General features: G+C 45.5%; 1 protein-coding gene across 1 annotated transcript in view; it reads right to left on the reverse strand.

Moving 5' to 3' along the window:
• MEGF6 (multiple EGF like domains 6) overlaps nt 1-14,077 on the reverse strand; it is a 246,097-nt gene that overhangs the window by 74,289 nt on the left and 157,731 nt on the right. The window contains exon 6 of the mRNA XM_077837239.1: nt 614-736. Coding sequence (XP_077693365.1) covers nt 614-736 — 123 coding nt within the window. The remainder of the gene's footprint in view (nt 1-613; nt 737-14,077) is intronic.

Consider the following 14,077-nt stretch of genomic DNA (forward strand, 5'->3'; position numbering starts at 1 on the left):
ATTTAGGCTTAAATAGAGACTGGGAGTGGCTAAGTCATTATACAAGGTAGCCTATTTCCTCTTGTTTTTTCCTACCCCCCCCCCCCGATGTTCTGGTTTAACTTGGATTTAAACTTGGAGAGTGGCCAGTTTGGATGAGCTATTACCAGCAGGAGAGTGAGTTTGTGTGTGTATGGGGGTGGGTTTTTGGAGGGGGGTGAGGGAGTGAGAGAACCTGGATTTGTGCAGGAAATGGCCTAACTTCATTATCATGCACATTGTGTAAAGAGTTGTCACTTTGGATGGGCTATCACCAGCAGGAGAGTGAATTTGTGTTGGGGGGTGGAGGGTGAGAAAACCTGGATTTGTGCTGGAAATGGCTTTTAGATAAGCTATTACCAGCAGGACAGTGGGGTGGGAGGAGGTATTGTTTCATATTCTCTGTGTATATATAAAGTCTGCTGCAGTTTCCACGGTATGCATCTGATGAAGTGAGCTGTAGCTCACGAAAGCTCATGCTCAAATAAATTCGTTAGTCTCTAAGGTGCCACAAGTACTCCTTTTCTTTTTGCGAATACAGACTAACACGGCTGTTACTCTGAAACCTCTCAAAAGAACAAAAGCCTCAACTTACCAATGCAGGTCCTGCCATCAGTGTGCAGGCGAAAGCCTGGCTTGCACTCACAATAATAGGATCCCAGGGTGTTCACACATCTGTGCTGGCAGCCCCCGTTGTGAACCTGGCACTCATCAACATCTGCAGATGGGAAGACGAACAGAAACATTCAGTAAAGTGGGCATGAAAGTAGCTAACCTTAGCATTTCTCCTGGTTGTTCACGGACTCCAGAGCGGAGGAATGGATGAAGGACAGGAGAGGAGAGCGCCATATCATCAAGTTTAACCATTCAGGACATTGTGAAAATCACAAGGACAGACATGCAAAGAGCATCAATGCAGATCACGAATCATTCAAAGTAAACCACCCTTCAGACTTGACTCTGCAACAGTGCCGCCCCCACTTTGAGATCAGTTACTCTGTGCAACTTTCAGACATCTGAATGTACTCTCAGGATAAAGAGAGTAGAGATGGACTGAACTAAACTACTGGAATACTCCAGGGGGAAATCCCATTTCTGAGGCCTAAGATCTGTACATACTCTAAATCAGGAGTGGCTCTTCAGAGGTTAATATGCAGTTCCTTGCATAGGTACTGATTCTGAGGCTGGAACTACAGGTGCTAACTTTTCCGCATGCTCTGGGGTGCTCACTGCTCAACCGCTTGCTCTGCCCCAGGTCCTGCCACCACTCCACCCCTTCCCCCAAGGCCCCTGCCCCTTATCCCGAGCCTTCCATGCCCTCAGTCCTCCCCCATCCCCACCAGAGCCTCCTGTGCACTGCAAAACAGCTGATTGCAGTGGGCGGGAGGCATGGGGAGGCACTGATTGGCGGGGCTGCCGGTGGGTGGGAGGCGCTGGAGGCCGGTAGCAGATGGGGGGCCACTGACATATTACTGTGGCTCTTTGGCAATGTTCATTGGTAAATTCTGGCTCCTTCTCAGGTTCAGGTTGGCCACCCCTGCTCTAAATCATCCTTGTTCTCACTCTGAACAGGCTGGGCTGTCCCATTTGCTATATACATATTAAATTATTTATAATAATGACAAGAGTAAACATCTAACATTTAGAGACTGTAGCCAAAAAGTATACCTTAAAGCAGCAAGTTTTAAATCCCTAGATTCCCTGCATTTATGAGTTGGGATCCTAGCAGGGTTCATAGAATATCAGGGTTGGAAGGGACCTCAAGAGGTCATCTAGTCCAACCCTCTGCTCAAAGCAGGACCAAGCCCCAATTTTTGCCCCAGATCCCTCAATGGCCCCCTCAAGGATTGAACTCACAACGCTGGGTTTAGCAGGCCAATGCTCAAACCACTGAGCTATCCCTCCCCTGAGGGCTGACTCAGCCCTTCATCTTTCTGTGCCAGAGAGACCAGATTCCATGCAATTTACTTTGTAATAAAGATAGGGCTCACTGAAGAACACCTTGAACAGAGGTCCTCCCTTCTCTGTATGGACACTAAAGCTCAACTTTGCCAAAGCCTGCATGCAACATCTGATGCACACACGCAAGTTGTAGATTTGCCAATACCAGCCTGACTTGCTTGTGTGCTTGGGTTGTCATGCAGATAAGTCAAGTGTGCACAAGCTGGGCATAAAAATTTTGAAAATTCAGGCCATCATAAAAGTAGGGATTTGTCCATATGATGTTGACCAACATTCCCTCTCCCTCCCTGCATTATCTGCATGGCTGCAGCTCAGAGCCCAAGAGGTGTTGTATGTATATATCGTGGGAAATACTTTCACCCTGAAGCATACCAAAGAATGCATATGAATATTAAATGTTATTACTATTGAGCTCATTCATCCCAATTTTTTCCAAAGCACTTAAATTTCACAAACTACAGGTCTCACTTTACCTGTTGTTGCCATACAGCTAACCCTGGGGTGGAAGGTAACAGATATTTAACCTGTGCTCAGTAATTCTACATGATATTAAAGGCCAGAAAGTAAAGAAAACCATCCTATCCCACTGAAATTGTGAATAATGGACTTGTATGAGGATTTTTTCATAACACAATGACATCCGTTTAAGGTCAACTTCACCCCACATATGAAACTCTGAAATGTGTGTTGCAATTTTCTTGTCTGCCCTTTCTAGTTCCTTCTACTGCACAGGTATCCATGGTATCCTGGCTTTCACACCAAAACAAACTTGGACAAACTGAGGCAAAACTTTCTACAAAGAGAAACACATTTGGCCAGCATTCATCTGTGTTGCCATTTCCATAATTGAAGCTATCTGGGCTTGAATACAAGCCATTCTCCTTGCCAGAACAATCTTAATTTTTTCCTCCAAACAATGAGCATTCTTTCAAGGGTTCAAATGTTAACCAATCCATTATTTCTTGGGCACACATCCTATCCCACCTCATATTTAAGGCTATGAAAAAGTAGACATTTTGTGTTTAAAAACAAGAAATTCACTCCTGTTCCACAATGACTAAGTCACACACAGTTGTCCTTAAATACTGTAGAAACAAGGAAGATAACCACCCCGGGAGCTTCATGCTACCCAATGCTATCTCAGCTAGACATACCCTGAAAGTAATTGCAGGATTCAGAGACACAGGATTCCTTCGGTGAAGAGCAGTTTGTGTTTGTGAAAGTTATATATTTGCTTCTCACACATACATATATACACATACTAAGCTATAGATCCATACAGAGAAATCACAAGTCTGGATTTCATTTTTCTTCTGTTTTTGATTCCCTCTTCCCTTCCTACTAAGAGTCTGAAAGTCATATTAGTCCAATGTAATTGGAATAGTATAGCAGGAACACCATTCTCTTCTGTAAAAAGAAAAGGAGGACTTGTGGCACCTTAGAGACTAACAAATTTATTTGAGCATAAGCTTTCGTGAGCTACAGCTCACGTCATCGGATGCATTCAGTGGAAAATACAGTGGGGAGATTTATATACACACAGAACATGAAAAAATGGGTGTTAAAATACACACTGTAACAAGAGTGATCAGGTAAGGTGAGCTATTACCAGCAGGAGGGGGGAGGAGACAGACCTTTTGTAGTGATAATCAAGGTGGGCCATTTCCAGCAGCTGAAAAGAACATCTCAGGAACAGTGGGGGCGGGGGGGAGGAATAAACATGGGGAAATAGTTTTACTTTGTGTAATGACCCATCCACTCCCAGTCTTTATTTAAGCCTAAATTAATTGTATCCAGTTTGCAAATTAATTCCAATTCAGCAGTCTCTTGTTGGAGACTGTTTTTGAAGGTTTTTTTTGTTGAAGAATTGCCACTTTTAGGTCTGTAATCAAGTGATCAAAGAGATTGAAGTGTTCTCTGACTGTTTTTTGAATGTTATAATTCTTGACGTCTGATTTGTGTCCATTTATTCCCCTCTTCCCTTCCTACTAAGAGGCCAAAAGTCATATTAGTCCAATGTAATTGGAATAGTATAGCAGGAACACCATTCTCTTCTGTGTTAGAAACAGTTGGCTTCTTGGCTGAGAGACTAAACCAGTATACATTGTTTATCATTCAGTTTCTTTTCCATTGCTCCAACACTCCTTTCATGACTGTATCGAGGCCCTAAGAAATGAGCCCAGAAATGTTTCTATCAGATTGCAACTGAAATTTGAAAATGACAATGGAAAAGAAAGGCTAGTATAATTAAATGCTCTTCTCTCCTGTCTGTAACAGGAAACAACAATAATCCTAGGAGACTATTGAAAATGTGAGACCTTTTGTTAAATCACTTGTTATTCTAATCTGTAATAACAGATTCTCAAATCAAAACAAATTCTTCCTTTAGGTAGAGTGGCCTTTCTGTAGTGACACTATTGCATGGTATACGGGTGACCACGAAGAAGAGAATTACAACAGCCAAGAACTCAGGATGCAGGCAGGAGCAAGATTTTCAACAGAAGAGTGGTTAAGATAGCATCAGGTGACAGAACACAGGGAAAAGCCATTTGGAAATATACAGAAGAGCAGCAACTACAGTGTAGCTGGCACCACTGAACTGAACAACAAGGAAGAGGAGTTACTTTAGCATGGTGCATCACAAGACATGAGTTTCACAGCACAGAGTACAACTAAGGATAACTCTCCCCTGCAAGCACCTTCATTGCCCTCATGCCAGCAACACACACTGAACAACAGAGGTAACTTGATTCAGAGTAGCAGCCGTGTTAGTCTGTATCCGCAAAAAGAAAAGGAGGACTGGTGGCACCTTAGAGACTAACCAATTTATTGTTATACCAAATATGAGGCTGCACGTCCTCTTCTTCAGATCAGTTGAGTGGGAGGAGGAGGACAAACAACACTCCTACCATACAGAGTCTAAAATAAACAAACTTAAAAAAAAAGGTCAGATCTTGACAACTGACCAAAGCCAGGACCATGGCTCATAAACACTCGGTCCAAGGAGAGTCATGCTGGCTATTAGGAACACAGACATGTGTTGTTCTAGTTTACATAGGTGGCTTTGGGTTCATTTAGGGAGATAAACAGTAGTGGTGGCTTGCATGTGTCGTTAAACCACAATTACAGTCCCTCTGTCGGGAAACATCATACTCAGAGCTTTGTAGTTCAATCTAATTTGAACATGGATTTGCTTCTAGCAGAGCCAACATGCTTTCCCTACTGCACAGACAGCTCACAGAGTACGGGCTCTTCAAAGCCTCTCTTCTTCCTGGCCTACGGCACCCAGCCCTCCCTCTAGCAAGCCTGTCAAACCCACCCTCCTCCCTGTTCTTAGTCAGTCTCCCAGGAGCTTTTAAAACGAATATGTGATGAAATAAACAAAACAGTTCAGGCAGGAATCGAATTTCTGTGCACCAGGCTTATGGACTTGGGAGGTTTCCAGGGTGCAGGATTTACAGTACACAAGGGGGGGAAAGCATTCCTGAGTCCTGCTGTGCTGGCCAACGCACTGCCGTGGAGATTCCCTGCCGGATTTACTCAGCAACAGCTACCGTATCGTACCTCACGCTGCACAGCGAGCAGCAGCAGAGGGAGTGATTCATGGTGGATACATAAAAGTACAGTGGGGCAGACGTTACCAGTCCAGCACATAGGTCAAGCCGCCAGCAGAGCGATATGTCCTGGCTGCGTGATGAACAAATACATGTCAGCACTGATTGCTACTAACAACACTGAGAAACAACTCCTCCGTTAATCATTCTAGGGTATTTCCCGTAACTGCTTGTGCCTTTGCACATAAGCCATTTGCAGGAGCTTGTCCCAGCACACACTTGAATCGTATTTGGAATCCCGTCTACCTGCCTGCATTAGGAGCTGCCAGTCCTAACTGTTTTCATTCTTTTCTTGCCCTCTACTGATTGTTTCAACAGCTGTGACTGTGCAAGGGATCTCATAAGTCTTCATCCTTTCTTTGAAAAATGAGACAAAATAACCCTGGAAGGACAGCGTGCTTCCTAAAACCACAAAAAGAACCTGGTTTGTGCTCCTATGGCTCGGTTACAGAGTATAATAGAAACACTGACATTTCCTTCCAGCACCTTTCACCCGGGGGCTTCAAAGCACCTGAAAAATGTTAATAAACTATGCAGCACCACACGTGGCCAAGGTTCCTGTCATTAGTCAGTGGTGAGACTAAGGCCCAGAGAGGTTGAGTGACTTGGCTAAAGTCACAGAGCCGTCAGTGACAATGCCATGGGTAAACATGAAGAGCCCTGACTGCCTAGCCCTGCTCCAACCTCTAAATCACACTCCCCTCCCAGAGTCAGGAAAAGAACCTGGGAGTCCTGACTTCTAGTCTCCAGCTCAAATGGCCAGATAACACTTTCCTCAAGGCTCCTACCACATACCGATTTTCTATTAATATCTTTATATGAATGAGACACACCATGCTGCAGGCTGTGGATAAAAAAAATCACTTTCTCTATTAAGAGCTAGTTATTCTCATTAACTCCCAGGAGAAATGTCCATTTCAGCAGACACTGTTGACTGAGCGGTGCCGTCTTTCAGGGGGAAGGAGGCATTTTTAAAAAAATAAATAGAGTGGTACCTTTTAAAGTAAAAACAATTACAAAATTCTGATGTGAAATTTTAGCTCCAATTGGTACCCTGTGGTGAAAGCCTAACGTGCCTGCCAAGCCAACCTAGCTCCAGCTAAAACACCTTCCTTCCTAAGTCTTTGCAAGACTTAGCTTCTACAGGGTCCCAAAGCCTGTGATGTATTTACTCTATATGCAGGTTGGATAAATCAGTTTGTTATCTGGAAGGCCTAGCAACAAAACCATGCTTGCAGCATGGGATCCGAGAACGACACCTTACTCCCATAGTCCATAGTGGCCGAAGGCATTGCAGAGATAACACCAGGGAGGGATGGAGTACCTCGCCTTGATGTCAAAGTGACCTTCTGATGTAGAAGCTGTGCTGATGAGCTCCATAGAAGGCAGAGTCCAAACTCTTTGGCCAGAAGATCAAGTCCTTTGCATGGAGAATGAGGGGGAAAGGGAGAAACTCCCTGATCCCCAAAATGAATTAAATATAAATTACACAGAAAAACCTACAGAAAATCCAACAGCTGCCAACCTGTTATTTGTGCCTGTTTCCACTGGCTACAATGGCTGGAAGGAGAGGGATCTGGCAAACACATTCCTGCTCATGTGGTCCAGGGGCAATATGAGCACAGGGTGGAATTATTAATTAATTATTAATTATTAATTAATTTATTATTAATTATTAATTATAAGAAAATTTTCTCCATCTGACCCATTATTTTAGTGCTTAGCTTGAAGGCCACTGTCCAACTAGCAGAGAGGAAACTAGCAAAGTAAAGAAACATTCTACAGTCACCAGCTTCAGTACAGACCCAGCTGGCACGGTTCAGAAACTTGAAGCATCTTATCCACCTCCAGTGAAAATCTAGAGGACACTTGAACACTTTCCCTGGTTCAAGGCAAAAGGGAAAAACTGTAGAGTCTCAGAAAACCGTTAAGGTGGAATAAGCTCTCACTGATGAAGACAAGGCTGAGAAAAGAGAGGATCTGGTTGAAAGAAGGTTCGTTTACTTCTGGTTTTCTGTATGCATCTTTATCATCACTGTTAATTATGAGTTATTTATGGGAGTTTCCCTTCCTTTCGAGCCCAGCTTCTGCCCGTGACACTGCATTTTGGGGACTGAGATGTCACAAAAGGAGTGAGATTACTTCACTGCAGTAACACATCGACATATAGGGGATAAGCTGAAGGAGGAAAAACAATTAACACACCAACAGTCAAATTTGGTGGCTCTTGGTCCAGCTGCTAATGGACAAGTGTTCTCAAAATAAAAACGACTGTCACAATGGGTACTAAACTCTCACCCTCACTAGCACTCTTAAGAGCGGAACCAAAGACTGAGTGGTTTTGGATACTGATCTAATCTACGTACCCACAGGTGGTCCTGCCAGGTGCAGGGTGATGCCATGTTGGGGCATCTTGTCCTGAAGTTGGCCATGTCATTCCCGTTCTGTGGGCAAACGGCAGTTCTCAGCCCCCAGGCTGTCCATCCAGCGCCTGCCACCAGCACGGAATTGAACATCCTCTCGCTCTCTCACATACACAAGGAACTTCGATGATAAGCTCCAGTGGCAACAGGGATTGAAGGGAAAAACGCCATGGGGCCAGACTCTTTGTTCTGCGACAGGCTATTGGTGCTGCTCCACCAGAACCATGAACCCTGAAGAACCAGCCCCCGGGGAGTTAACAGGTGCACAGGAAATCCCTGGGTGGTACAGAGCTCACCTAGAGGCCCTATACCATGTCACTCCCACCCCCAAGCATAGGGGGTACGGTCAGAATGGCACTGTGACCCCTGGCTGCAAGGGGCCATAGACATCCGGGTGCAAGCTCCAATAATCTCAGGGCTAGTACCAAACCACCCCCCTTCCAACCCTTATCCTCACCAGCATAAAAGTGTCTTAAATCTACCTTGCTCTCCCTCCCTGTGCTGAGTTCGGCTGGAATGAAGGATCAGGCCCTTGGTGTTCTACTTCCCTTATTGCAACAATTTTACCGAATGAGCCCTGGTACCCCTATAGAGAGACAAGGTGGGTGAGGGAATATCTTTTATTGGACCAACTTCTGCTGTAAGAGAGACAAGCTAAAGAAGAGCTCTGTGTGGCTCGAAAGCTTCTCTCTCTCTCTCTCTCTCTCTCTCTCACCAACAGACGCTGGTCCAATAAAAGATATTCCCTCACCCAACCTGTCTCTCTAATATCCTGGGACCAGCACTGCTACAACAACACTACATACATTCCTATAACCTGTCCTTTAAGAAATGTTAGCAGGCTCTTTAAGCGCTGTCAAGGCAGCTCACTGTATTACTAAAGGGATCAGGTCAATATGGTTTGTGTCAAGCAACTGCCCATTTGTTTAGCATGCCCGAGAGCCTACATTTCTTTGTCAATATGTACACAGCCTTTGGGAGCTGCAGTTCTCCAATGAGTCAATGGGTCTGAGATCTGCCTGTTCACGTTTGGCTCCCTTGAGTGGAGGTCTCAGTGTGGGAAGGAAGACCTACAAGTATTTGGGAATGTCGTGCCATCCACAGAATGGTCTAGGAATAAGCATCATGCTAGTGTCAGTTAAAAGGAACGATCCTTTAGTTCAAGCAGCGATGGTTTGCGTAGCTGGTTCACTGAGCACTCTCCCCGAACTATGTAAAATTCTCTGATTAACTGTTAATCCTTTACTGGTATAGACAGCTGTTTGTACATACCACACTTTCCAAAACGTATCTTCAAATACGGTTTGTAACCCAAAGAGGTTATAATCCAACACAGGCAAGACAAAACACAAGACAATAGCTGAAGTAATGGAGGACGTGAGAAGATGTTGGTGATTCATCGCATTACCCTGACTGAGAGCCATTTCTTGTTTGATTTAAACCAAAATGTTTCTCTAACAAGAATTCCCTATCAGAGAGTTTTACTGGAGAGAGGGCAGCAGCAGATTGCAAATTACTGAACAGTCTGCACAGAGGCAGCTTCTCTCCTATGAAAGGCTGAGGAGAAGGAGTGAGAGGAGAAGATGAATCCCAGCTGTAAGCACAGGCACTAGATATGCTTTTGCGGTTTGCTGTATTTGACTAAACATCCAGTGCCAGGTTTTAATCTCTGTGGCAATTAGCCTGGATTACAGAGCAGGGATGCAGGAGGAAAGGTTAATTAAAATCTCTAAAGAGGAGTGCATGTGGGATTGGGCTACTTTATCTTTTCAGTACCAGTTGGTTAAAGTTGATTACAGCAATTATAGGAAATCCTGAGGCTGAAAGGCGGTGGAATCAGCAAAGCAACAAGTTGCAGAATCAGACAGACTGCTAACAGTTCGGGGAGCAGTGAAAATATGCATATTGACCTGGATCGGTTGTCCCACTGTGCAGATTCCCCTTGGAAATCAGTGGCACAGAATGGGACCTGGAGACATTGGAAGAAAAAATAATTGGTCTGTGGTCACTTTTTTCTCCTTCTGTTCCCCTCCCACCCACTGGGCAATCTGGAGCTGTTAGGGCTCTGTCATGTCCCGCATCCATTGTGATAAAGTCCAGGAAAAACACAGCAACAGCAGGTTCCAACAGTGAGAGAATCACCCGGGGGCAGCAGGTTTTTCATCTCCTTTCTGTCTCCTCTCTGCAGGAGCTCCCCTCTGCTTACCCCCCTCCCCATTTGGCCCCCGTCACTCTCAGGTTTTCCATCTTCTTCCTGGTTAAGAATACCAAACCATACTTTGCTGCTCTCTCCGGTGCTTTGGTCACCAAGACGACACACAAGCAATGAGGGGAAAGGGGAAGGTGCTGATGGCATGTGCCTGGACAGTCTTAGGCTTTCAGTGTCAAGCTGCAGTGTCCACCCATTACAGCCTGAGGGCCTGAAGATGTTGATTAAGAAAGATCAAGGGATCCCAATTAATACGTTGGGGCAGATCATCCGTCCCACTTGCCTGAGGTGGGGCAAATGGAGGGGTAACCACTTGCAAGGCCCCTGCCCAGGATTCTCCCAGAGGGTGTGGAGTCCCCCCAGCCTTAGGGCACATAGCATAGAGAAGTGGCTGCACTTGGGCTGGGTCTGGGGGAGAGCATCAGGGAGCTGTAACCAGCTGTCAGCTTCTCCCTTCCATTTCTCCCGGCTGCACTGGGTGGCAGAGGGGCCTCGTCCTTCGCTAGCACTGCCCCAGGTTCAGGCAGGGCCAGCTAAGCTCCCGTCCTGGGAGGCTCCTGAAGTCCAGCAGGGAAGCAAGAAGTGGAGCAGCCGGAGTTACTCTCCCCTCCCTGCCCTGCAATGCAAGAAGCGACCGGTGGGGGAGCTGCTGAACAGCTGCTACTGGCAAGAGACAGTGGCTGCTCTAAAGGCCCCAGCTGCAGAGCAGTTCCTGGAGCCACAGGGGAGGCGAGGGGAAGCTGTGGGAGGCAGCAATGGGACTGATGCAGGCAGTTCCGTTTACCCTCTGCAGGGTGTTGCTCAGGGGCAACACTTCCAATTTGTAATCAAATACACATTTTCTTCTTAATACGGAGGCCCTTGAAGGCCACTGGTTGGACAACCCTGCTTTAGAGTCGCCCACCAGCCCAGATGATCTCTATCCTGCCTGTGCTGGGTGATCTCCTTCACCACACCTGTCAGATAGGTGGTGCTCTTGATGAGCATATTAAAATGAAACAATGCTTTCCACTTCTGGGGCACCTTTCACCCGAGGTTCTCGAAGCCCCTTACACAACTACAATACCCACCTGCTGAAGTGAAGAAACAAATTGACAGAGCCAGAAGACTACCCAGAAGTCACCTACTACAGGACAGGCCCAACAAAGATAATAACAGAATGCCACTGGCCATCACCTTCAGCCCCCAACTAAAACATCTCCAAATCATCATCAAGGATCTACAACCTATCCTGAAGGACAACCCATCGCTCTCACAAATCTTGGAAGACAGGCCAGTCCTATAGACAGCCCCCCAACCTGAAGCAAATACTCACCAGCAACCACACACACCATACAACAGAACCACTAACCCAGGAACCTATCCTTGCAACAAAGCCCGTTGCCAACTGTGCCCACCTATCTATTCAGGGGACACCATCATAGGGCCTAATCACATCAGCCACACGATCAGAGGCTCGTTCACCTGCACATCTACCAATGTGATATATGCCATCATGTGCCAGCAATGCCCCTCTGCCATGTACATTGGGCAAACTGGACAGTCTCTATGTAAAAGAATAAATGGACACAAATCAGATGTCAAGAATTATAACATTCATAAACCAGTTGGAGAACACTTCAATCTCTCTGGTCACTCGATTACAGACCTAAAGGTTGCAATATTACAACAAGAAGACTTCAAAAACAGACTCCAACGAGAGACTGCTGAATTGGAATTAATTTGCAAACTGGATACAATTAACTTAGGCTTGAATAGAGACTGGGAGTGGATGGGTCATTACACAAAGTAAAACTATTTCCCCATGTTTATTTCGGCCCCCCTCCCCGCCCCCTGCTCCTCCTCATGCTGGTAATGGCTCATCTTAAGTGATCACTCTCCTTACAGTGCGTTATGATAACACCCATTTTTTCATGTTCTGTGTGTATATAAATCTCCCCACTGTATTTTCCACTGAATGCATCCGATGAAGTGAGCTGTAGCTCACGAAAGCTTATGCTCAAATCAATTGGTTAGTCTCTAAGGTGCCACTAGTACTCCTTTTCTTTTTACACAGGTACTGCTATCCTCGGGTACAAAGGGATGCAATAACTTGAGAGGCATTCAGAAGCATGCTGGTTACAGAGGAGAAATCAGTGGTATTACAACCGTGTTGTAAGAACCATTGCTCTCAAGCTCTTGCAGGGAGCTAATCCCATCCTGCATGGGCCTGGTCTTTACTCACGTGAGTAGATCTGTTGTAGCCAATGAGATTATGCACAGGAGTAAGGGCTGTAGAATGGGGCCCTACGTGCTTTCCAGAAATCTGTGCACCATACTGATCATTATCGTCTCACTGTTTCCTCGTGCTCCTCTGTCTGACACTGCCTGGACTCTTGTCTTCAAATGTGACCGTAAGCTCTTAGGGGTAGAGACCGTCTTTTTGTTCTGTGTTTGTTTGTTAGCACAATAGGCTCTTGGTCCATGACTAGAGCTTCTAGGCACTATTAAGGTAATACAAATAATAAACCAAAACCACAACAGTAGCCAACAGGAGATGCCCAGCCACCAGCATCCCACACAATACAGCACCAGGCAGGCTCGCTTTTGGAACAGGATCTTATTTTTCCTCTTCATAACCCTCCTCCTTTAATTTGGCTCCAGGCCCAGGGAGAAACACCAACAAAACTGGCAGATCCATCGAGATTAGCGAGCGAGCAAGCAAGCAGTCTCAGCCCCCGGGGAAACGATGAGAGGGCATTTTACTTTTCAGCGGAAGCAATAAAACCATCACAGATGGGGTCACATTGAAGCCCAAACTATTCACGTGACTAAGAGGTCAAAACTGCTCTTCAATCTCTATCCCCAGCCTGCAAGAAAACAGCCACACTCGCTATTGCGATTTCACAATATTTAATCTGATTAAACAGAAGTGCAAAATGGAATTATTTAAACCAAAAGAGGCTCCCAAATTCAGAGTCAAGTCACTTGCTGTGTCCTTAACTCACCTTTGTTTTGCCTCAAAGCAGCGCAGTTGGGAGAGTCAGCCCAGCTCTTCCCTTGCTCACATTTCAGTCTAATCAAGGGACTGATAATTATCATGCCTCACTGTGCTCTGTGCCATTTTGACTGTACAGCACGTTTATGCACGGAACTGGCCTGTAACAGGCCATGTACACTCCTGACACCGTATAAATGACAGTAATACACACAGCATTACAAACTGGTGGAAAAGCAGGACATTGCCCCAAGGAACTCACAGTCTCATTGAGATCAAATGGTATAAACAAAAACAATCAACGGTGTTATGTATTGTATTGCTTTTATGTCTGTGTTACATGCATTTATGTCAAGTCTATCCCTCCGCAAGATCACAGCATAGGTCCCCAAAAGAAAACACGTTGGATATTAACATAAGAATAGATACTACGACTAATCTGTTTTATCTAGTAATGAAAGGATCTCAGAGGGAGCCTTTGGCACTGGAAGGCATAACCCTTCACTAACACTTTACACAGAAGTAACTCAGCGTAGAGCCTGTGTCACGGAATACATTACAGAAGCATTACAGAATACGTTTGCCAGAAGCTGGGAATGGGCGATGGGATGGATCACTTGGTGATCACCTGTTCTGTTCATTCCCTTGGGGGCACCTGGCATTGGCCGCTGTCGGAAGACAGGACACTGGGCTAGATGGACCTTTGGTCTGACCTAGTATGGCCATTCTTCTGTTCACAACACACTGAGATTTGAAAAGATATGTACTGCACTCACACAGCAAAACGCTTCCCCCTCACCTACTCTACTATATGAAGGTGCCAGCCATAGGCATGTACTATATTGAAATGCTGGCTTGCTGCCCTTCTCTAGCT

This window comes from Eretmochelys imbricata, chromosome 18 (genome assembly GCF_965152235.1).
Source record: "Eretmochelys imbricata isolate rEreImb1 chromosome 18, rEreImb1.hap1, whole genome shotgun sequence".
NCBI lineage: Eukaryota > Metazoa > Chordata > Testudines > Cheloniidae > Eretmochelys > Eretmochelys imbricata.